This window comes from Pteronotus mesoamericanus, unplaced genomic scaffold, assembly GCF_021234165.1.
Source record: "Pteronotus mesoamericanus isolate MK-2021 breed Mesoamerican mustached bat unplaced genomic scaffold, CSHL_Meso_final contig_78, whole genome shotgun sequence".
Lineage (NCBI taxonomy): Eukaryota > Metazoa > Chordata > Mammalia > Chiroptera > Mormoopidae > Pteronotus > Pteronotus mesoamericanus.
Genome location: NW_026555258.1, coordinates 10,864,093 through 10,888,969, shown reverse-complemented (window position 1 = coordinate 10,888,969; position 24,877 = coordinate 10,864,093). Strand labels below are relative to the sequence as shown.

The 24,877-nt window shown below is 52.2% G+C and overlaps 1 protein-coding gene across 7 annotated transcripts in view; it reads left to right on the top strand.

Moving 5' to 3' along the window:
- Positions 1-24,877, top strand: part of DAB2IP (DAB2 interacting protein) — a 183,438-nt gene that overhangs the window by 68,470 nt on the left and 90,091 nt on the right. For all 7 annotated transcript variants that reach the window (XR_008530062.1, XM_054584448.1, XM_054584453.1 and 4 more), the window contains exon 2: positions 17,474-17,577. Coding sequence is in view for 6 of the 7 variants with exons in the window: in XM_054584448.1 (XP_054440423.1) it covers positions 17,474-17,577 (104 nt within the window). In the remaining variant the exon portion in view is untranslated. The remainder of the gene's footprint in view (positions 1-17,473; positions 17,578-24,877) is intronic.

The window sequence follows — 24,877 nt, the reverse complement described above, 5'->3', positions numbered from 1 at the left end:
TCAGGACCGGCTGGAGTCTGCCTGTGGGGTCTCAGCAGGGGGTTCCCAGGACCGTCCCCGCACACTCCAGGGATGCGGGCAAGGGGGCCTCACTAGGCTTCCCAGAGGCCTGGGGCTGACGGCTGGAGGTGGCGGTCCCTGTCCAGGGCTTTGAGTGACCCGGCCCCTGGGGTCTAGATGAGGACACTGAGGCACAGAGGGGCCACAGTCAGAGAGTGGGGCATGGACGCTAGGACAGCTGGCCGGTGCCAGGAAGATGGCAACACGGTTGGGAAGGGTGCTGGTTTGACATAGTTGCTTTGCTTTCTAACTGGTAGAAATGCCTAGGGAAGGGCCTGTGGGCTGCCCGAGGGCAGGACAAGCCTGGGCCCTTTCCATGGGGACCGTGGCTTCAGTGATGCTGAGTGGTCCCTGGGCAACAGCTCGGATCCAGTGGGCTGGACAGGCCTGAGCATAGTCCTGAGGGTGGGCGCTGCTTGTGTCTTGTGGCCCCTTAGTCTTCATATGTCCCCCCAAGGACTCAATGTCTGGCTCTCTGCCCCTAACTTGGATGTGCCCCTGAAATTGTACATACACATCTTTCTGCCTTGTCTCTTCCTTTGTCCCTACAGCGACACAATCTCTCCTTTGGAGCTTGACCCCGGCTTCTCCAGGCCCTCCTCATCCTTACATACCTCAGGGACTGGGAGGCTCACCACTCCCTATCATGGCATGTAATAAAGGTAAACATGGCTTCCGTTTGCCGAGGGCCTACTCAGAGCCTGGCAGTGAGCTTCACTCTGTGCTGGCCTTGTCTCATTTAATGTTTGCAACACCCCTGTGAGAGGGATACTTGGTATTATCCTCATTTGATAGATGAGAAAACTATGTCCAGAGAGTGGGAACCTTTTCCAGCGTCACACAGCTCGGAAATGGGAGCCCAGCTCTACCCGACTCCGGATCCTGAGTTTATAAATGCACCACGTCACTATCCCTTTAGGCCTCCGCTTAGGCAAGGCCACCTCCTTCTCCTGTCTGATTTGCAGAGTCTGCAACTCTCTCAAGTGTTCTCGACCATCATCCCCCACAGTGTTGGCCATGACTCAGGAGGGAGGCAGGGGAATGGCCTTGTTGGCATTAGTCGGGGGAGCGGTGGGCGGGGGGGCAGTCAGTTCTCCCGGTGGCTCTTCTGCCTGCCTGGGCTGACTCCAATGATCCCCCAGGCCAGCCTGTGCCAGGACCTATGCGCCTGTATCCTGTTCTCAGTCATTTCTGTGGGCATGTGCATTCCCTGGGCAGGTTGCAGGTCTTACGGGCTCAGCCCCGTTTGGCCACCAAGTCTCTTTGTGCTGACGGGTCGGCGTTCCCTGGTAGGAAGTCCCTGTAGATGGGCAGCCAGGCTGAGACCTGCTTCGCAGAGCTACCTAGGTCCTGGGTGGAGGCCAAAGGCCCCAGTTCATTATTGGCTGAATGTCAGTCTCTGGGCCTTTGTGTTTGTTTCTGGCCCATCCTTATTGCTTGTAATGATAGGGAAGGTCATGGCTTCCTTTCGCCTGGCAGAACATGTGCCAGGCCCTGTGCACAGAGCTTCACCTGATCACCTCACACCTCATTTGAACTCTCCAACCCTTTCAGGAGGCAGGGGTCATTATCATCACTTCCCTTTGCCAGATGTGGAGACTGAGCTCAGGTGGTAAGTCGCTCTCTGTAGAGGCAAGTTTTGCACTGAGGCCAGTAGACTCTAAAGCTGACACTTCGAACCACGTGTAGAAGCCCATTGCTTCTTGTCATTGGTTGGTGCAATTCTGAGAGGATGGATGGGCCCAGAGTGTGCCCTTGATCTCAGTGGGTCACGTTTAGAGTCCCGATTCCCGGGTGCTCTACATCTGCCCCAGTGCATCTATAATTACTGGAACCGTGTGGTACAGGGAGCGGTCTGAGCCTGCTTTGCTTGGCTGCTGACGGGGAAGGTTGGAGAGATTGTCCTGTGCCCTCTTGCAGCTCAGCTCAGGTAGCACTGGGAGCTACCTGTTCTCCTTGACAACTGGGGAAACTGAGGTCCAGAAAGCCACCACCATTTGCCCAAGTCCCTTAAAGCTGTCAATGAGAGACCTCGGTCTGGAGTCCAGACACCTTTACATCCTATTTCATTCTTGGTTTCGTTTGTTTTTCCTAAGATTAGTCCAGTTAGGGAAACGGAGGCAGCTGGGCTCCTTATTGGGTGGGAGAGGCTCTTGTGTAACTAGACATATCCTGGACCATATATGTGTTGTGCTTAGAAATGACATGAAGACTTTTGACTATTTTTAACAGAAAAGCAACTAACGGCTGCAATATTTCCCCTGCCCCTTCCTCTCGAGGCCACTTGGTTAAATGTCAGGAAAGGGAGAGTATTTCCTGGTCAGGAACATTCAGCGCTTACTGGGAGCTGAAGTTTTGTTTTTTGTGAAGTAGGTGTTTGGGGAGTCTGTTCCCCTCTCCCCACCACCTCCACTGTTCCCTGGGAAGGTTGGTTTTGACAGTTGCTGGGAGGAGGGATTTGAGAACCAGTGGCCAAGATGCCCTCGCTGGAGTGGCAGGTGGTTATTTTTAGCCACCCTGAGCCAGTAGAGGCATTTTCAGTGTTTGTTCAATATTTAATTATCCATCTGAATATGGCCCACGTGGCCTTGAGTTTGGGAGCGGCTCTCTAGGCTGCGATTTCCTCTGATTGCATAAATAAGGAAGCAAGGGGAATCTCAATAGCTCTCCAAATAATAATAATGAAAAGGAAAACACGTTGACGTGGTCTTCAGAAAAGACAGGCTTGGTTCTGCAGCCTAGACAGACCCACCTGTACGGTAGCAGAATAGGCGAGCCTGTGCGGATACCCATCGCGCCCTTGGAAATGCAGCCGTGCTCAGCCTGTGAGTCCCAGACTCCACAGCTGCCTGGCTTTTATTCAGGATGGGTTCTCCCCCCTTCGCCAGGTTCCTGTGTTGACTTTGACAGCTGCTGGGTACCCGCGAGGAGGTTTGGGGATTTTGCTTTTGGAAGTCTTGTTAGCTTTTATTTCCCTCCTCTCTTCCTCCTGACAGACAGGAGAGCACTGTCGGCATCTGGGCTGTGTTATTTCTTTTTTCTTGGCCCTCCGAGGTGATGTGTTGACACTGCTGTGAAATGAAAACGGCAGAGCTCAGGGAGGAAGATGTGGGGGCTGCAAGGCCCTCCCATAAGCCCCCGGAGGGTGGAGGAGCGGAGGGGAGAGGAAGAGAGAGCGAGACCAAAGGGAGCCGGGCAACCAGGCACGAGGCTGCCTCTCGGTGTCCCTCCTGGCATGGGATTGGTGGAGCTTGGATTTGGTGATTGGAACCCAATAACCTGGCAATCTGGGATAGTCTGAGGAAAAAGGGCTTTTCTAATTCTTGATTCCTCTGTTTTGGGGACTGACTTTGGCTCAGGAGTGTGGCCAGGTGAATCCCAACTGCACCACAAATGCTGCGTGAGCTCAGAGAAGTCACCGAACATCTCCAATCTCCAGTCTCAGAAACACCTCTAACAAATAGTTGTGGCAGAGCACAAGCTATCATTAGAGGCTGGGTGGATTGTTATTATCTGTTCATCTAAAGCCCGAGGGGTTAATTGTGTTCTATTAGAGCTGATCTAGAAATAAAATATGATGCCTGTGGGGATCAGAACCTTCCAGATGGTTCCCTGACATCTCTTTCCCCCAGAGCCTCCTACAAGTGTCACTTGGACTTGTTCAGAGCAGCAGAGCTTTAGTGGAACCACCTACTGTTTGCAAGTCCTGTGCCGGGGCGGCCCCAGGAGAAGGGTGAGCCCTCAGGGGGGTCAGCCCTCAGGGAACTCAGCTTGTGGAGGGCGTCCTGTATTCAGGTTAGCAGGTGGTGGGATTGGAAGGGTGGGCAGAGCCTTGAATGGTGAGCCCAGAGGTTGGCACTCCGCTGCCAGGCCCCGGGGAATCAAAGGAACGATTTTGAAAATAACACTTGTAATAAAAACAACTTTGATTTTTTTTTTTTGAGCACTTACATGGTGCCAGGCACTCTTCTGAGTCCATCACATGCATCATTTCATTATATCCTCATTCTCACAGATATCAGCTCCATTTTGCAGCCGAGAAAACTGAGGCCCAGACAAGTTCAGGAACTTGCTCAGCATCACCCAGCTACTGGATGGCAGAGTCCAGGATGTTTAAGTCTCACTATACTTATCCAAGCTGTGATTTGGATGAACGACTTTCAGCCAGCAGCGAGCCAGACTGCCGTGGCCCAGGGAGAAGGGAGGGAGGGAGGGAGAGGAAGTACCAGGGATCACAGGTGACGATGCTGGCTGTCCGGGTGCAAGAGGCGTGGGTCTGAGCTGGGAGATGAGGAGAAGGACCAGAGTAGTTTTGGGGAGTGGGGGCAGCAATGCCCCTCCCCCATGAGGAGGTGTCCCGGAGGACACAGAGATGATGTAGGGGTTGGAGACCGTTCCCAGTGTCCTGAGGAATCCCGAAGAAATCCAGCAGGTCTGGGGGCCAGGGAGGCAGAGGGCAGACAGGTTGAGAAGAGCTGACACGTTGGGAGGATGTGACACATGGGAGAGGCCACCACCCACCTGAGGATCAGTGCTGGTGGGACCGGCACCTTTTCTTCCTGACGAGCGGCGAAGTGAGGACAGTGAGGCTGGCATAGCGACGTTCCCATGGCATCCACTTCATTGTAACCCATTTGAGTCACTCGCTCTTCCTTTAGTCTGAGATGATATGGTCTTTGCACTCTTGGGGTTTAGAACAATTTTTTAATGAAACATAGGATGGTGATAATTCTTTGTTTTAACATCGTATTTGGCAAAGCAAGAAGTCAGTGGTCCTCCGTCGCTCAGCTCCGTATTAGGCTACCCCATTGTTTTACTTGTGAAAATCGAACGGGTTCCTGAAATTCCAGAGTGACAGGAGCCTGGCGCTCAGGAGAGCGTCTGGGGTGGTCCTTACAGTGAGAGGGGTGGGAACTGGCGGTGGCTTAAGGCCTTTGGAAAGGCCTGGGCAGGCGGGGAGGGTGGAGCTCGGGGAGGGGCCCCACAGGCTGTGGGCACGGCTAACAGGCCTGCCCTGGCTTTCCATTCTGCAGAGGCGGGGTGGCACCAGAGGCAGGGCAGGGGGCCCTTTGGGGAGCACCTTCAGGAGAATGGTGAGAGTCCCTGGAGGCTGCAGGAGGTCAAGTAGCAGGGGTGGTGTGCAGAACTGACGGTGCTGAAGCCTGCAGCTTGGTGGGGAAGGGCGTCCGAGAGAAGCTGGGGTTTCCCATCAATTGTCTATGCAGGCACCGTTCCACCTGGTGTCCAGGAGCCTGTCCAGAGTTGCATGTTTAGCAACAAGCTGTGTGGGGGCCTATGCGCCTTCCTGCATCAGTAGCAGCTTCTGGCTTCTCCTGGGATGGGACCTTGACCTTCACATGGGTAGTGCTTGTCTGCAGAGGGAAGGGCCCGTTTAAAGGGGCAGGAGCTCTGGGGCTGGGGGTCGGGCAGCCCTTCGTGGGACCTTATAGAAGAAGCTCACGGGTTATATCTACTGATTGTCCCCAGGGAAAACCACCAGTTGTGGGCCAAACCCCTCCATCTCTTCTTTTTTTTTAAAAAAAATACATTTTTTATGTCGGTGTTTCCTTCCTCCTCCTCCAATGCCCAGGATTTAAAAAGCAATAAAATCCACTATAGAAAAGAAGGAAATTAAAGTCGCCTTTAATTCCAGTGCCCACCGGTAAGCTCTGAGTGCATTTGGGGGTTATTTCCAGGCTTCTTCCATTCTTTCTTGAATTTTTGGAAAATTCCAAAAATATTGGAAAGTATGAAAAAGTAGAGAAAATAATATCGCAGACACCCATGCACTCCCTCCTTGGGTTTACCACATGTCAACATGGCCGTACTTAACTTCTCTTTCTCTCCTTAGAAATAAAATGACGTGGTCACAGCAGGGGTTGGCACGGTGCAGCCCACAGGGCTAGTCCCGCTACTGCTTGTTTTGCATGACCTGTGGGCTAAGGGTGGCTTTTACATTTTTCAAGGATTGAAACCAAAATCGAAAGAGGAATAATATTTTTTAACATGTGAAAATTATATGAAATTCAAATTTTTGAGCCTGTAAGTTTTCCTGGAACATATCCATGCCCATTCATTTACATATATTGTCTGCGAATGCTTTTGTGATATGTCACCAGAGTTGAGTAGTTGAAGCCTAAAATATTGACTCTCTGGCCCTTTATGGGAGAAATTTCCTGAGCCCTGAGAGGGAGCTAAAGCCTCCTACACTCTCTCCAGGGATGACCAGCCTCCTGAAGGTGGTGTGTGTCCTGCCCACTTGTGCTTTTATACTTCACTATGCATATGCAAATGCTTCAACTTGGGCGGCGCTGCATTCTTTCAAAATTGGACGGAGAGAAACTGCACACAGAAGAGAGGAGCAAACACGTGTCTACACCCTGGGACCTCCTTTCCTCCCTGAATTCCAGCAGCACAGAATAAATGCCAGCTCGCTGCTGGCCCCCGGCATAGGCCCGTCGCTGCCAAATGAAGAGTTGCAGAAGGAAACTCAGGAATAAAAATGGGGAAGGTGAGACTAAAGTTCTTACGGGTCCTCAGAGAGTAAAGGAGGAAAGCGACTCAGGGATGAAAGAGGCCTTCAGGCCACTTAATCGATCCTTGGTGTGACCAGGAAACCTGGAGTTCTTTCTGGAAGGCTGGGGATTCTTTGAATGTGAGGCGGGTGTCAGGGTGAGGAATGGGAGGCACATACTATCAAAGGTAATTGTTCGGGGCTCCAGCTGAGGGGCATAAAGGAGAGCTGGTAACAGTGTCTGTGGAGGCTGACAAGTTTGCAGGACTTGCCCTGGAGGCCACGCAGGGGCCAGGGCGCGAACCCAGGCACTGACCTCCACAGGGTCCTGGGGTAGGACTGGGGGGAACGCATCTCCTTGGCTCTCCCACCCCCCGCCGAGCACCAGCAGCCGGACCCCTCCACGTCCTCTCTTCTCTCTGGGGAGCAGCTGCGTGCTTTGTATTGAGGATCTTCAGACCAGGTATGGGTGCCCTGAACGCCAAGCCTATATGGTCATCTGCCTGCCTCTCTCCCAGCAGACTCTGCCCCCAGCAACAGTGGACAACCTCCACTGACTCTGAACCACATCCTGAACTTAAAGATAATGTGAACTGTGATCCAATTCCATTTGAGAGACGACAGGCATCGAAGTTCCGTAGTCCGATGACCCACACCCAACATCATGATATCGAGCGGGGCCTCCTTTTCTGCCTTTTAGCCGGGCTGGGCTGGGGTCTGGAAATGCAGAGAGAAGCCAAGGCAGGGAGGAGACTCAGATTCCTGGGTGACTTGGGACCTGTTGTCCTCCCACCGGTCTGTGCACAGAGGCACCTTTTTCATGGGGCGACTTCTAGATTTAGAGGCTCAGGGTTTGAATCCCACTTCTACATTTCCTAGCTTTGTGGTCATAGTTTTCTCAGGCTTGATGTTTCTAAATCTCCGTTTCTTCCTGTTAAAGCTGGAGCTGATGTCTCTTACTTCAGGAGTCGGTTTTAGGGTAAAAAATATGCGTATATGACACTGTCACTATCCCTCTTAGGTCTGTTTTTCCACGCTTCCCACGGGTCCATTTTTATTACATATAGGAATCCAGTTGTTTTAGCACTATTTGTTGGAAAAAAAGCTATCTTTTTCTACCATCAATTGACTTTACACTTTTTTCCAAAAATCGATTGGCTGTATCTCTGTGAGACTATTTCTGCACCCTCTTCTGTTTCATTGATTTATATATCCATCCTTATGCTAAAACCATGCTACCTTGATTACTTCAGCTTTATTTCAAGACAATCAAGTATGTCGTGAAACCAACTAATACAAGGCTCTCAACCCTTCTTTCTCCAGATTGTTTGGCTATTCTAGGTCCTTCGCTTTGCTATCTAAATTTAAAATTGAGCTTGTCAGTGTCCTCAAAACCCTGCAAGGATTTTAACTGGGATTACATTGAATCTATAGATCAGGTTTAGGGGGGAAATGCTACCTTCTTAACCATACTGAGGGTTCCCAGCCCTCCAGGGTGGTATATATTTCTATTTATTGAGATTTTCTTTGATGTCTCTTAGCCTGGTACTCGTTTTGTTAAGTTTATTCCTAAGTATTTTTGATGCCCTTTGTTAATTGCTGTGAAGGGGGTGGGGGGAGATTTGCCTTACTTGCAAGCTGACAGCCTAACCTGGTGGAGTTTCAGGGATGCTGCCAGAAGACACAAGACTCTGGGGTCAGAGACATAGGACTCTTGGCTCATGGCACAGCAGGTACCATGAGCTTCATATTTGCACCAATTCCCTTTCCCTGCAAGTGCCGAGGGCAGTCACAGATGGCCTATTCTAGAACATAAAACGATCCACTCTGATGTTTTTCCAAATTACAACTTCATGTCCCTGACTGGATCCGAGATACAGGGTCCAGCACAAGTAATGCCCCTTTTTATTACAAAATAGTTTATTACAAAACCGTAAGCATGTAATTCTGTAACATAACAGTGTCACACTCAAGCGCACCATATGACATTTTAGGTGAAATGTTCAAATTAAAACTAAATTATTACACCCATATTATTGCCCTACCAACCACACTCGAGCAGGTCTTATTTCTGCTGGACGCTGTATAATCTATGGGTCACCTGTTTCTGAGGCTAAAAAACTACACAAGGAACTGAAATTCAGTTTGCTTTAGTGTTAAATCATTAACTTAGAAAGTTGGAGATAATTTAAAATTTGAATCCCAAGTTGTCAGATACAGAAATGTAAAGAGAGTTTAAAGTTACATGTAAAAATCAGTATATAGTATACATACTTAAAACTTATGCCCATTTTAATTTGTTGTAAAAATAAGCCTGTTACATAGTTATGTTGTTCTAATTTAATAATACAGGTTTTGAACAAAAATGCAGAACATTAACTACTGAGGTAGAGTTTTGGGGCAAAAAGAAATGGTTTATATTTCCTGAATGAATGAAAGATAGGATGAATTTAATAATAGGTATGGATATTAGGTTTTGATAATCATGGATCCCTCTGGAGTGCTGTCGTTAGAACTTAAGTACTCTAATGAAGTGTTGTTGACGTAATCAGCATCTATCCTAAGGATGGATATGTAACATGCTGAGTGAGTATTAGAAGGTGAAATGTTCTCTATGTACAGACGTGAACACATCTCTAAGCTGTGTTACGACATAACCAACAAAGGCACCACATACTTTTGTGGTTTTCAAGTGTATGTGGTTATCACATATGCCTTTTGATAATGAAGCATTGTGTAGAGAGAAAGAAGTTTACGTGGTATATCGTGATGAACGTTACAGTTCTAAGAGGAAGCTCGTCTCCTGTTGTAAGGCAGCTGTAGATTTGGAAAAGAAGAGGTGAGAGGTCTTGACAGTACACAGTCCTAATCTGCCAGTTGTTCTAAGCTGTGCTTTCATCACTGGGTGTATCGGTTTCCTATTGCCACTGTCAAATTTAGTGTCTTAAAGCATCCTGGATTTGTTATCTTACAGTAGTGAAGGTCAGAGGTCTGGAATCAGTTTCCCTGGGCTAGAATCAAGGTGTCGGCAGGACTACATTCCTCCTGCACGTTTTGGGGAGAATCAGTTTCCTTGCCTTTTCCAGCTTCTAGAAGCGGCCCGTGCCCCCACGCCATTCCCACCTCCTCCTCCGTCACCACGTCTCCTTCTCTAACTCTCTTCTCTCCCTCTTGGGAGGACCCTTGTGATGACGTTGGACCCACCTAGATAACCGACAGTGATCTCTCCATCTCAGGATTCTTAATTTAATCGCATCTGCCACATAAGGTAACATACAGGTTCTAGGGGTCAGGACGTGGGCTCTTTGGGGGCCATTATTCCGCCTACCTCAGGTGGGTAAGGTTTAGCAACCTCTACGGGACACCTGTCCTCACCCTCCCGAAGAAGGATGACCAAAGCCTGACCTGGGAAAAGTGTGCTATGGGAAGCAGAGACCTACCAACTTACCAGTGCAAAATTTTGGCACACTCCTTTATTTGGCCGTTAAGAGCAGATAACAGTACAGATGTACTTCGTTAACACACACACACACACGCACTGATACACCCAGAGGCATCAGCCGGACTGCTGTGTCTGAAAGTCCTAACAATCTAAAGTCTCCGTGGCCTGTTGCCACGGAAGTTTTGCCCCTGGCTCTTCCCGAAGTCCACCCGGGAAGGTTGGAGGCTAGGGGCACTACTCTGCTGGCACTCTAGGCTTGGGAGCTCGTATGTTCCTTTCTGCTTGGGTTTGTTTCTAAGTCCACTTTGCGGCCTTCCCTGATCCACTTTCTCTGTGTGGCCATTTGGGCTGCTGCTGATTTGGATGTCATGTGTTTTGTTTTCTGATTTTGTTTTTTCCCTTTTCCTTTTTCCTCCCCAGACACATTCAGAGGGCACAATTTGTACTGAGTCATCCTATCACCTATTTATACTTTAATCTTACTATTAGTTTTGGGAGGTCTGAATTACCCTTCATTCAGTAAATGGCACAGTCATCTCTCTGCAGCCCGCAGCCTGCCTCATTCTCCAAAAAGAATCTCTGGTAAAAATTTGTGAGTACCATTCACATTTTTCTAGGTAAGCGGACACACCCACAAACAGAAAGTAAAACCATATTCGTTTAATCACATAAACAGCAAACATATTTCAGCCTAAAGCGTGCAGGGTAAGCCCTTGCAGTGATTTTTATATTCCTGTGCCTTTCACCTCCAGACGGCTGGCTACTCTCCACTCAGGCAGCGCTGGCTACCAGCACCTTTATACAGTCAGCTTCTTGGGGTGGAAATCTCAATGGTTTACACAGACAGGATTTCATGTAGTTTAGCAGGCTATTTATTAACCTTTTATTTTGAAATCATTACAGATGTTTAGGAAGTTGCAAAAACAGAGAGGTTTCCATGTACCATTTACCCAGTTTCCCTGTAATTGTAACACAGGACTGTCCAGGGTCGATGCCCTCCAACAAAGACCTGCCAGAAACACACCCGTAGTTGAGCAAGTTGGATTTATTACTCATTGCAGCGAAGGAGAACACACACCAAGGGGAACCATGGGGCATCTCAGTCGGAGTGTGGTAGAAAGAACCTACTACAGGATTTGGGCTTTGATCGTGTGATTTTGAGGAAGTCTATGGAAGCAGGGCTCACACCACATTGGCTGCTGTTAGAAAGTGGGGGCGATTGTATGAGGGTTATGGCAGATCTTCTCTCTAGGGCAAGGAGGCAAGCATGAGGACAAAGGTGTCGTTGGTGAAGCAGCAGCAGTCATTCATTTTAGCCACCCGGGGGTGGGGGAGTGTTCGGGATTTTTGGGGTGGCACAGGGATCTGACTTTCGTCGGTTGCTTAGACAAAATTATGAAGTGGCCTTGTTTCATCTCAGCTGAGCATGGCGACCTGGTCCGCGGTTGGAAGTCTGTGAGGTGGTTTCTGTCCAACAGGAGAATCACGTGGCAGAGCTGGGAGGGCGAGGCCAGCTTCCGACGCCAGGGGCTGCTTTTGACCCTCCTTTCTCACCTTTTCTGCACGTTGGTGAGATGTGTGCAAATACTTCTGTGTCATTTTATCACATGTAGATTCGTGTAACCGCCACCATCAAGATACAAGACTGACCACCACAAAGATCTCTGTTGTGCTGCCCTTTATAGTTACGCCCACCTGCCGCCGCCCACCGTGCCTCATCGCTGCCTGCCACTAACCCATTGTTCATCTCTAAAACTTGGCCACACTGGGAATGCCATATAAATGGAATCATGCACGGTGTGACCTTTTGATATTGGCGTTTTTCCCTTAGCGCAATGCCCTTGAGAGCCACCCAAATTATTGTATATAGCAATAGCGCATTTCTTTTTCATTGCTGAGTGTTCCATGGTGTGTGTATTAGTTTCCTATCTTGCTGCCGCAACAAACTAAAACTTAGCAGCTTACACAGCACAGACTTGTCATCTCACTGTCCTGGAGGTCAGCAGTCAGACACAGGTTTGCAGGACTAAAATGTATTTTGGAGTTTTATTCATGTTGATCTTATAGGAACTGGGTCTTTTATAGGGCTGTTGTGCTCCGTTGCAGACCTGAACAGTGTTCCCTGGAGTTGTTCCCCTCTTTCTTGCCTTGTAATATTCCACCGAGCGATTGCCCCAAGGTACAGTCATCCATTCCCCTGTTGGTGGACATTTCGGTTACTTCCAACATATTGAGACTACCAACAGTACTGTAGTAGACAACTTTGTGTAGATCTCCATGTGGAAGGATGAAGTATCTTTCTAGGTTGGACATGCAGGAGGGAAATTTCTGGTCCCAGCGTCAGTGGATGTGTCGGCTTCAACCAGCTATTGTCTAATTGTTCTCCAAACTTTTTTTACTTCACCGGCAGTGATGAAGGCATTTCCTACATTCCTGTCAATATTGAGGGTCAGTATTCTTTTTCATGTTTGCCTATCTGGAAGGTGTGAAATGGTACCTGCTAGTTTTAATTTGCATTTTCCTGGTCACTCTTGAAGTCCGGCACACACCCCCCTCCTCTTGCCACACTTGTGCTGACTTTTCTCCTGATGCCAGTAGTAGAGGTTGCTGCATCTACCTGTTTTTAAGCATTAAGATCTGGGCATTGCAACCCGACAACTAAAATTTGGTGTCTTGTCTGAAATTACAGGATGTTCCTCAGGTCTCTGTGTTTCCATGGGAACAAGTAACAGTCATCCTTCATGATTAGGTGGTATCCATGGCAACCATGCCAGCAGCATTTGAATGAAACCGATTTTATTTTATTCTTTTTTTTTTTTTTTTTTTTTTTTTGCGAACATTTGAAGGTTAAAATGCGTTTCCCTGGCTGTGGTTTCCAAGAACAGGAAGGCAGCTTGGCCTTCTGGTACAACGGAGGTTCTTTTGACCTCTAAGCAGAAAGGGGATCCAGGATCAGCTGGTTCTGTGGCCTGATTTTGCAGACTGAAGCCTGCGAGGGCATGTGGAGGTCACATAGTCTGAGCTGAGGGGAGGCTCCTGGGCTGGTGCTCCAATGTCTCAGGGAGACTCTGGGAGGCTGGCCGGTTCTCCCTTCCTGGGATCTGTCCCTGGGGAGGCCACCTTCACGCTGTACCATCTGTGTTGCTTAGACTTCTGGGGGCATGCGGCCCAAGCCTCACAGTGTCTGCCTCCCTGGGTTAGATGAGACACGTTGCTGAATCAAAGGCCAAAGGCAGCTGTGTTTTTTCAAGCACTTGGGCTAAATCCCTGGAGGCAGAGTTAGGACGCAGGGGTCAACTTTTCATCTTCTTTGCCTGTGTAAAATAAAGAGTTTTTTGTTGTTGTTTTGGTGGTGGGGAATAGAGACGGTTACTGCTCAGACTCCCTGACTCACTGCATTGCCGATAGATCATGAGCTCAGAGGCGGAGAGGGGCTGGCCTGAGGCGCACAGCGGAGTCTCCTACTCCAGCCTGGGGCTCCTCTCCCCACCTCTTGCTCCGGGTACCCTTAGCCTTCTCCGAGGCCCTAAATGTGGGCATGAGGGGAACAGTTTAAGGGGATTTCAGCATGTGATCTTACTTCTAACCTGGGGGAACTTTAGAGGAAGTCACTTGCCTCTCAGAACCTCGGTTTCCTCATCTGGAAAATGGAAAGCTCACCACACGGTCCAGGTTGTCATGTGGGGACCGTGTTTGAATGGGTCCAGAACGTCCATTCTCAGAGGGGGTAATATTGGCCCAAGCGGGCAAAAAAATCGGTTCTTGGTGGGGGGGGGGGTCACAAAAATCTCACTTTTTTTTTATATAAAGCCCAATATATGTACAGTGCATAAAAGACACTTACTGTATATGTGATATTAAAATTTTATGGGGCGTGGTGCCCTGCCCAGGTGGCTCAGTTGGTTGGAGCATCATCCTGTAAACCAAAAGGTCATGGGTTTGATCCCCCGTCAGGGGACATACCTAGGTTATGGGCTCCATCCCTGGTTGGGGCATGTACAGGTCTCAACTGACTGATGTTTCGCTTTCTCTCTCCCTCTCTCTCTAAAAATCAATAAACATATCCTTGGGTGAGGATTAAAAACATTTTTATGGAAGGAAACTAGGGAAAATGTATCTTAAAAGACTCCTTAGGGGGAAAGATAATGAGGTAGGGAAATGCTGGTTCAGAAACCAGGGACCCATGAGGTTATGATGACGAACTTCGTAGTCAGAGTTGGTGGCAGGCTTGGGAAAGCCGTTTGGGGTGTCAGGCTGGGAGAGAGCCTGGCTGGGCTCAGACTCTGCCCCTGATGTTTAGTGTGACCACATCACAGCTTTCTCTCGGGGCCTGGCTTCCCGTCCAGACGGAAAGGAGTTTCCGTCAGCTGCACAAGTGGGGACTGGTTGGCTCTCAGCAGCTGAGGTGCCGCCTGGTGGATCAGTGGGGGTCCCGCAGGAAGCAGGCGGCACTTGCTCTCTGATGGTAAGGGGTGTGGGTGGGCGTGGGGAACTGTGAAGAGGAGTGCAGGACCCCAGAGCTAGCGGCGGCTGGGGCTGGTCCGCCCAGGCCCTGAGGAGGGGAGGGCCCAGGCGACAGCATCATCGATCGTGGCTGGAACCGTCCGTACAGGGAGGCGGCCAGCCCAGGTGACTCTGCTCCCTCCCCGGTCTCCCACCAGGGTTTCCCACGGGCCAGACCCTGTGGGAGTTGGAGGGCCCAGGAGCTCACGTGGTGTGGCCTATGCCGGTCAGCAGCCCCCTGGAGCGGGAGGAGGCAGGGTGGAGATTGGAGCTGGGGCCAAGTGGAAGCCGCCTGGACCAAGGCTCCCCTTCCGTGTCCTGTGGACTGCCGTGCCTGCCCTGGCTGCCCTGTCCTGCCCTGCGGCCACCTCCCTGCCTTTCTACGTTTCGACGTAGATGGGGTGAAGCCAGCACTTCTGAATTGACGTTTAAGGCCCTTTGGGGAGACCCTGAGATGATTTTTCTGTAGATCTATTGGGTCAGGGGCTCATGGACATGTTCCTTTCCTCTGGTCTCAGCTTCCTCACGGGTAAGATGGGTGGTTGGACCAAGCCACCCCTGAGAACCTAGGAAGCTAGAGGCAGGAGGCACTCTGCACAGATTGACCAGACTTGGTCTCAGAGAAGAGGCAGCGGTATTGGGCCCCTACTGTTTTACCAGGTGACCGCTTGTGTCTGTTGCCTAGAACTATGATGGCCTCCCCTCCCGGGAAAGGGCAGTGTGGGCGGGGGCGGGGGGGGATGGTGGTGGGGGGTGTGTGTGTGTGTGTCCTGAGAGGCTTGTGGAGGCTGAGCACAGTGCCTCACACGTGGGTAGGACACAGTGGTTATGCGGGTGACCCAGGTGGGTGCTGGGGGCGGGGGAGAGGTGAAGGCAGACTTGAGAACGTGGAAAGAGGGTTGCTAGGGAAACCCCAGAAAAAGTGGGTTTTCCCGTGAGGTGAGACTGGCAGGGGTCATGGGGGAGGAGTAAGGAAGGGTCTCAGTAGGGAGCACGATAAGAGAAGTGGTCACGGGGCTGAGGAGAGGTCGTGGGGAGGAAGTTGCCAGGAACGCCTGGCCCAGGAATGGCTAGTCTGCATCTGGACCTGGAGCAGCCCCTGCCGCAGGCCTGCCTGGCAGTCAGCTGGGCCTGAACTTGTCCCTGCCAGCGGCCCGCCTCCCCTAGACCCTCTGCCAGAGCTCAGCACCAGAGCCTGTCCTAGTGGGGTGAGGGGCTCAGTTCTGTCCTTTCATGCTCCTGAGGCCCCCTGTTTGATCGGCCACAGGCAGGAAATGGACCGGAAAGCGTGGACATTGCCCCCAGTAGCCCATCTGCCTTCTAGGAAAGCCTGCTCCCCGTCATCTGCCCTGTGTATGTGCACCGTCCACACACGGATGTGTACCTGGGAGTGGGTCTGAGCTGGTACGCCTTGGGGTTTCTGCACGGGTGTGAACGCGCGTGAGTGTGTTTGCTGGGCGTGCGCCTCTGACTGCACCTTTGCGCATTCACACGTGCCAGGGAAAGCTCCGCCCTGTTCTTTTTCTTCCTTTTGAGTCAACAAGTCTTTCCCAAGCACCTGCCAGAAAGCAGGCTCCATGCAGAACACTAGGGACTTGTTGGAAGTTCTGCAGTCAAGCTGAGGAGTCTCTCTCCACCACAAAGGGTCCCCACCAAGGCCTGCAGGGTGGGTCAGGGTGGGTCAGGGTGGGAGGAGGAGAAAGGGCGTCTTCTGTGGGGTCCCCCCGGATCAGTGGAGGAGAGAGAGCCAGGGCCCAGCATGGTGTGGGGGAACCAGTGAGGAAAGCAGCCAGGTTGGACTGGCTTGGGAGGTTTTAAACAGGCAGGCTCAGGCCGTGACTAAGAGTTTTGAATGAGCTGTCACCCTTTAAAAATCAGAATATTTCATATTTAAAAATACCCCAGATTTCCAGCTTCTCTTGAACTGGGGGGGCGGGGAGCTACAGCTGCACTGGGCCCCCCACGGCCAGGCCGGAATAACCAGCTGGAGCTGGCTGAGCAGCAGGCTGCTGCCCTTGGTTCCATAACCTACCAGGCCCTTGAGCTTCTCTCAGGTTTAAAGCCTATAAACAAGGAGGTCCGAATTGGAAGCCAGAGATCACAGGTTCTCATGTTTAAAGGAGAACCGAAAGGTTGACCGAAAGGTTGTATGCTTCCAGTAACAGGGAGCTCATTGCGTCTCAAGATGGATGGCTTGAAGCACGGGTTTTGGGAGACTTTTTAAAAAAATTGGGCTAAATATTTATTACCTAAAATTTGCCATTTTAATCATTTTAAGTGTACAATTCAGTGGCATCAAGTATCTTTACAGTGTTATACAGCCGTCACCACTGTCCCTTTCTAAATCTTTCCCATCACTCCAAGCAGAAACTCTGCATCTGTTAAGCAGTAACTCCTTATTCCCCCAGCTCCTCCACCCCCCTTCCCCATCCCCAGCCTCTGGTAGCCTCTCATCTACTTTCTATCTCTGAATTTGCTTATTCTAGGTATTTCATCTAAGTGGATTCGCACAATATTTGTCCTTTTGTGTCTGGATCATGTCACTCAGCATGTTTTCCAGGTTCATGACATTGCAGCATGTATCAGGCCTCTACAATGGAATAACGTTCCACTGGGTGGCTACCCGGCTGTGTTTATCCAATCGTCTGTCAATGGAGACACTTGGGTTAATACTACCTTTTGGCTGTTGTGAATAACACTGCTGTGAACATCTGCATACAAGTGTTTGTCTGTGTCCCTGTTTTTGAGTCTTGGGCTATATTCCTAGGAGTTGGATTGCTGGGTCATGTGATAACTATGTCTTTAATTATCTGGGGGGACCTGCCAAACCGTTTCCTACAGTGGCTGTACTATTTTATGGGGACCTGTTGTTCTGGCCAGGATGGAAGGGCAGGAGGGACAGACTGGATGGCCTCGATTGCCCACGCTTACCTGCTCTCTCCCTCTGTTGACAGAGTCGCCCCAAGAAAGGCCAGGCTCCCGGCGCAGCCTGCCCGGCAGCCTCTCGGAGAAGAGCCCCAGCATGGAGCCCTCAGCCGCTACACCGTTCCGGGTCACGGTAACTATCTCTGCGTCACCATCGCCGTCTGGCCTGGGGTGCTGCTCCTGGAGCCTCACGGACCGGGAGAGCATCCGGCCTCCCTTGTTCTAGGTATCCAATCGCTCAGCTGCTCCCCTCTCTGTGGCTCAGCCCCGCCCCTGGGGGCCACATGGGGGGCCCACCCTGTGAGGGGGGGCAGGTGGAGGACAGACACCCTGCAGGCCGAGGGGCCCAGACCTGAGCTGGGAAGAGGGAGGCTGGTGTTAGGCCAGGTAACCGCACCCTCATGTGTGCACACGCACGCCAGGCTCCCCTGACTCTTGAGTCGCTCAATTTTTGCTTCCACGTTTTAATATCTCTCATGTTACAGTCCATGATGTGTCATAATACAGTTGCTATTTTTTTTCTTGATGGCATATAAAATAATGCTGTATTTTAAAATTGATGGCATCTTAGAATCAACACAACACAGTACATATATCTTAGCTATTGATTTTAGCGGTCCCACTAGCACAAACCTAAACAACTTTGCAGAAACAGAACCCAGTGACCCTTAATGTCTGACGCTCCACGCCCCTCTGTGTCCCCACCCTCCTTGCTGCGCACGCACAGCCAGCTTTGTGTCCCTTTGCGCCCCCTTTTAGCATGTTACCCTGCGTCCCCCATCCAGTGCTCTGCCAGCCACCAGACACCCGGAGGGGTAGACATAGGGGGGTTTCTTCTCCTGGGAGCTCATAATCTGTAAAGGAGAGGGATTTTCGATCATTTGTTTGTCTATTCATTCATTCAACAGTTGTGGTGTGTCCCTGCTGTGTGCCAGGCATGGACCATCCTTGGTGAGTGGGAGGGGCTGGCCAAGGCAGCGCCAGCGAGATGGAGCCCCTGACCTTACGAGTTCATGCTCTCATGCGGGGCCTACGTGCTATACAAGAGAACACCAGTAAACCAGGAGGGCTCCCTTGAAGTGGTGCAGTCGGGGCGGAGGCCCAAGGGATGCGGAGCCAGCCCTGTGGGGAGCAGGGGAGAGAGGCTTGGATGGAGGGAACAGAGAGGGCCCCAGCCTGGCTGTCGCTGTGCACTGTGATATGGGGGTTCAGGTGAGCTCGGAGTGACCAGCTGTTCCTGATGGGTTGAGAAGGGCTTCCCCCGGGAGCTGACTTCTAAGCTGGGCCTTAAAGGGTCACGAGCAATTGCGTAGGCAGAGACAGTGCGAGGGAGTTCCGGGTAGGGGCAAGATCAGTCGCGAAGGCATGGAGGCCCACTAGAAATGGACCTGTCGGTGGGATGGTGGAGTTGGAGTTGAAATGCCTGCAAGACAGGGTGGGAGGGGAGGCTGGAAAACCAGGCTGAGCCTTTGAGTGCCAGGCTAAGGGGATGGGGCCTTCTTAAGGGCCACTGATTCTCTTTCGCGGATCTATGCCATGAGATGCTTTCAAAATAGATTCCTGGGCCCCCTCAAGATTTCAGTGCAGTGGGGTAGGAGCAGGGGCAGGGACTGGGTATCTGCATTTTAACAAGCTCCCCCAAGAAGTGGTTCTGAGCCCCAGCCTCTGGCTCAGTCTCTGGGAGGAAAGGGAGAGAGAAAAGGGAAGCGTGCGGTGAGAGAGGACTCAGGGTCCCCTTCTTAGGTGTCCCTGACTCAAGTCAACTGGAGTAGGGGCTGGGTCCTGCCCTCCCTGGCCCCCTGGAGCCACAGCAGCTGGAGCTGAGCCTTGAGGGGGCCTTAGGGAACAATGACTAATAACAACATAGCCGCCTGTGCTGTGATCAGGGCCTTACCTACATGATCTCTTCGAATCCTCCAGACAGCCCTGCAGCTGATAGTTGGATCACCCCATTTTACAGATGGGGAAACAGAGGCTCAGTGAGGTGAAGTCACCCAAGTGCCAACCGCTAATAATGGTGGAGCCAAGATTGGGACCCAGGTCCCTCTGATCCCAGAGCTCGAGCATGCACTTCCTCTGGCTGTGGAGAGAACCTGCTGTCCCCACCTCCTTCCTGCACCCCATGGCTTTGCTTTTTACCCATTTCCCTTTCTTTTGCTGCTCTAATAGGTGTGTCTTCACACCTTGAAGTTGCTATAATTTGCAGCTCTTTAATTACCAGCTAGCCTTGGCATTTTTCCTGTAGTGGCGCCTTCACTCTGTTCCTGGCGTGGAAACCACCTGTGGATCTGAGCCAGCGCCAGCCCTCTCAACTGCCAGGCCCCCGGGACTCCTGGGCCCGCCTGTCCAATTAGGGTCTACGTGATGGAAACTGTGCTCAATCCCCATTTACCCGCTTCTTACTGCTCCCCAGCGGGGAGGTGCTATTAATATCCCTGTTTCACAGATGAAGGAACTGAGGCTGAGAGGTGAAGTCATTTGCCTGGTGTCACACAGCTTCTCAGTGACATAACCATGCATGGATGCCAGGACTGTTGGACATTGTGCTTTGTATACTTCTTCGAGCGCCTTGGTCTTTCCCTGTGTGCGGCAGTTAAGGAGCTGGGTGTGAGTTGAGTTTCTGTCCTGCACCAGTGCTAGGAGCTGGGGGAGGGGGACTGGAAAGATCAGAGGTGGGGATGTGGGTTCAAATCTCAGCCCTTCAGTGACCTGTCTAACCTCAGTAGTCATTGAGTTCCTCTGAGGCTCCCGTCCTGGTCAGCGAAGCGTAGAATGCCTTCCTCAAAGGACCGTGCTAGATTTTCACGTCAGTGCAGGTCTGACCCTTGATAGGTGCTTAATAAATGAAATCCATCATTATACTCTTTAAAAAAAATTTTATTTGCTTTTAGTGAGAAGGGAAGGGAGGGAGAAAGAGAAAGAGAGAAACATCGATTGGTTGCCTCACCCCCAGCTGGGGACCTGGCCCACAACCTAGGCACGTGCCCTGACGGGGAATCGAACCGTCAACCTTTTGGTTCTCAGGCTGGCCCTCCATCCACTGAGCCACATCAGCCAGGGCTTATCGTTATACTCTGATTGTTTCCCTTGTTGGCTCTAGAAGGGTAGAGATCTGGGGAGGGTCGGAGTGGAGAGCAGAGGGCAGGGTGGGTGTTTGCAGGGGAAGGTCAGAGGTGGTCCTGGTCTGGGCCTTGGGAACAGACTTGCACACAGAGCCCTCGCAGACCAGAAGCCGCCCTCTGTCCCTCAGCTGGAGCTCCTTCCAGCTCCCATGTGCTCCCGCAAGCCATCTCCTCAGTGCTTAGCTGACTGCGGCGCTGTGCAGCCCCCCAGGGGAGACTGGGGAACGTGGTGTCGCCTGGGGAGGCAGGAGAGGCAACAGAGGCGAACCTGAATACCTGCCGCCTTCGCTGCATTTCAAACTTGGGTGAGGGGATGTCACTGCCTCTCACAGAAGCACGCGCCCCTTTGCGACCATGTAGTTTAATGGAGAATCAGCGTTTTGGGGTCTGTAGAACTCATTCTCTTTCCCTCTCCCATGAAAATTGAGGGGCTGGATTGTCCAAGGTCACCACCCACCTGGTGACTTCTGAGTCGGGGCTGTTTGCATCCCTACAGGTGGCTCTTACCCCTTGGTGGGCCAGCCTAGGACTGCAGCCACCCCACAGGACATCAGAATCTTGGTGCTGGCTATACCTCTCCCTCTTGGAGACTGGGACCCTGGGAGAGCCTCAGTTTACCCTTCTGTGAAATGAGGAGAGTGGATTTTGTAAGGCAGTGTGTGGCTTGGGCATACAGTTGGCACTGAAATGTTTTGAAGCAGGAACTAAACGAATAAGCTGTAAAGTCAGCAAACCTGAGGCTGAACCTCTCAGCTTGGTGACCTGGGCGAGATATGGAACTTTCTGCCCACCAGGTGCAACCTCCTTCCACCTTCAGGTCAAGTTAGGGGGTCGGAGAGTGGTTTCCCCAGGGCCACGTGGTGCTTGGCCCCTGAGAGCTGTGGGGCACCCTGGATGAGGGTAGAATGGAGAAGTGAGCTGGAAACAGGTGACAAAGGGGATTCCCTGCCCTCTCTGGCTTCAGCCCTCAGGCTCCAAGGAGATGGTGAGGCTGAGATTCAAACTGAGGTCTGTGTTCACTGCACTAACAGGGAACCCTGGAAGGGGGAGCGGGCCAAAGGGAGGGTAGGAAGGCAGGCCCTGGGGGGCCTGGATCTGCACAGTTCCACTCCCCTTCCCGAGGCCCAGGGACCCTCAGCAAAAGCAGTGTGCTCTTACCTGCCACCCCATGTTAGACGAATTCATGGTTTAATCTGGGGGTAAGGAGATGGTGACTGTTAAGGTCCCCCCCTGAGTCCCCTCAGCCCACTGGCTTCCCCGGCCCGCACTCTCCGGGTGTGGGCTGGGTCCTCCCGCCCCCCACCATCCTTCCCGTCGACCTTGAGGAGAGCCGACCTTGAGGAGAGCCGGCAGGGCCGGGGTGTGGGAGGAGTGTCAGAGGCTCTGGGAAACTTGACAGCCAATTGATTCCTCCTTGGAAAGTTGAAAGTGGAGAGTTGTGTTTGAAGGTTTAGCTGAAATTAGGTCTCACGGCTATTTTTTGCGAGATGGAGAAGAAGTGTCAGGGAGGGGAAGACTCAGGGGGCTGGCGGAAACTGCAGATAAACTCAGTACTAGGTTGACTGCAGATGCTTCTAGAAGTGAGTCTGGTTCCTTTCAACCACCCACTTTTTACTGGATGCTCAACTGTCACACCCTAGGTAGTTCTGGAGCTGTGATGGAGGTGTGCCTGGGGTGCTGTGAGGACCCAGAATAAGGGGCAGTTAGGGTAGGAAAGAATTCCTAGAGGAGGGATCTCTGGGGCTGGGCTTTGAAGGATGTGTAGGAGTTTGACGGGAACAAAGAGACAGGAGTATTCCAGTTAGAGGGGATCTAACTGAAGAGGAAGAAGCCAATGGCCCCATGTGAGTAGTGTGTTGGATGAGCTGGAAGCATGAAAAAGAGGAGCCTAGAGAGAAAAGTGAGCAGGTGGAGCCTTCGGATTAAAGCCTTCAGATGCCAGCCAGAGATCCCCAGGAAGCCAGAGATCCCCAGGAGGCCAGAGGTCCCCAGGAGACGGATTTTGGGTCTCCCCAGCTGCTCGCCCCTCCCACTCCTGCAGCATCCCTGCACCTTCCTCAAGTGTCAGCTGTCTATTTTTCTCCCTCTGCCACAGAGAAACAGGCACAAACTGCAGACCTGTGGGCGACCCCTTCAGCGCCACGATGGAAAGGCTGTTGGAAATTATCTGGTCCAGCCCTTCCCTGTGCAAAGGAGGGACTGACACTCAGAGAGTGGAGCGTCCTCTCCCGAGGTCACACGAGCCACCTGGGGCTGGGCCTGGGATGAGCCTAGATCTCCAATCCCCGCCCAATGCACCTAAGGCCTTGCTCCTTCCTGCCCTCCCTTCCCTGCAGCTGAGTCTTCCTCCCCGTCTTTCTCATGTTTTCTGGGGGACGGGGCTTGAGGGAAGGGATATTTGTGGGTCTGACGGCACTTGGAGGCCCCTGCTAGCTCCCTCCCCAGCATCAGCACACTGCCCCCTCCTGGCCACTGAGCCCCAGCACCCGCTACAGCTTGACCTGCAGTCTGGGCTGGAGGCTGCCTGGAGGAGGAGGAATGGCTTGAGGGGCAGAAGAGCTGCATTCTCTGCCCCACAGGGCCTGCGTGCTCTTCTCAGCTGAGGCGACTCCACTGGGCATTGGGGTAGGGGACAGAAAAGCTGGTCAGGCTCACAGATTAGATGAGCCAGCTCTGTGGCTGCACATGTGGGGAAACAGAGGCTCGGAGAGGGAAAATTTGCCTGCAATACCCGCTGGGGCTCCCTCCACCACTCCAGGCTGCTCTGGCGCATCTCAAATGCATGTTTCTGTGGGACACATCTATGCCTGTGGCCCACAAACCAGCGGAGGGATGTCAGCCATGACTGCCTGTGACTGACCAGGCAGTAGTGCTGGACCCTGGATGGGGGTCCTGTGAGTGGGTGCCCCAGTGTCCTCCTCACAGTACCAGGAATTTGCCTGCGACGGCCAGTGTCCCTTGTTCAATCGTGCCCTCTGAGCTGGAGTCACCCAAGCCGGTGCCTGGCTGGTGTTCCACAGATGAGAGGCTGGGCGGAGAGGGCAGGCCCCGCACCCTCCATCCCCCTCCATGCCTGCCTTTTATGGACCCTAATTGTTATAAACTATTCAAACCCAATAGGAAAATTACCCTCATTTTGGTCTGCGCCCACCTTCGAGGGAGAGAGGCCCCCTTTCCTGCTGTGGGAGCGTCACACAGACAACCCAGGCCAGGAGCTGTCCCGGGTAGCCAGGGCGGGCACAGAGAGTCTTTAAGGCAGGACGTGGAGCCAGGGGCCGTTTGGAGCCTCCTGAACCTGAGGCCAGGCCAGGGTCCGAGGCTCAGAACCGAGGGCAGGTGGTGGTGTTTGGTAGGGTTGGGAGGTTGCCCGCCCCATGAAGAAAGAGGAAGGTGGTTTCATTTGCTCCAATTTACAGATCAGGCAAACAAGAGTGGGTGGGGCGGGGGCGGTCCTGTCCCAGGGTCACACAGCTGGTGAGCAGCAGAGCTGGGGGTCAAGCTCTGGTCTGCGAGTCCTGCCGTGGGTGTGAACTAATTTTTCTCCCTCCGTTGTCTGCCTTCCATTTTTCTTTCTTTTAATAAATTTTTAATGAACAACTGTGTGTTGGGACCTGTGCAGGATACTGACACAAAGAGGATTAAAACGTAGTTGCTACCTGAAAAAATACAGAGGGGTCAGCTGGGGCTTGCTGAAGTGATTCCCAGGCAGGGGAGGGGACAGGACACCCCAGGCAGCTGGGACAGCCCCTGCACGAGCAGGTGAGAGCGGGGCCTGGGAGCAGTTTGAGGGCTGACGTGTGGAATGTGAGGGAGTGGGAGGGACGGAGGCTCAGGACAGTGCACAGGGCACAGAGGATCTGAGGCTGTATTAAGAGGAGCACGGGGTCCCCAGAGAGGGACGTGAGATGGGCCAGAGCTGACCAGAAGGGACCTGGAGTGCAGCGTGTTCTCAGAGCAGCATCCTTGGCCAGGCCAGGAGAGTCTGGAGCTCCTTCCGCGGCTGCGACCAGGACTGGGGTGGGCGGTGAGGGATGGGGGAGCAAGCAAGCAGGTTGCTCAAGCAGGTTGTCAGGGGCCCACCTGTGTCCCCACCTGGGCTCAGAGTGCCCTTTGCAGGGGTGGAGGGAAGAACCCACTTTAAAGAACCCGGAATCTGCTGCCTCATCCTGGGCGGTGCCAGCTTGAAGGAGGCTGCTTGTCAGGGGAGGGTGGAGCGGGAAGGAAAGGAGGGCAGCCTGGGACACCCCTCTTTTTTTCTGCCCTGGATCTTCCAGGGGCACCTCTAGGCCGTTCCTGTAAACTGTTTCCCAA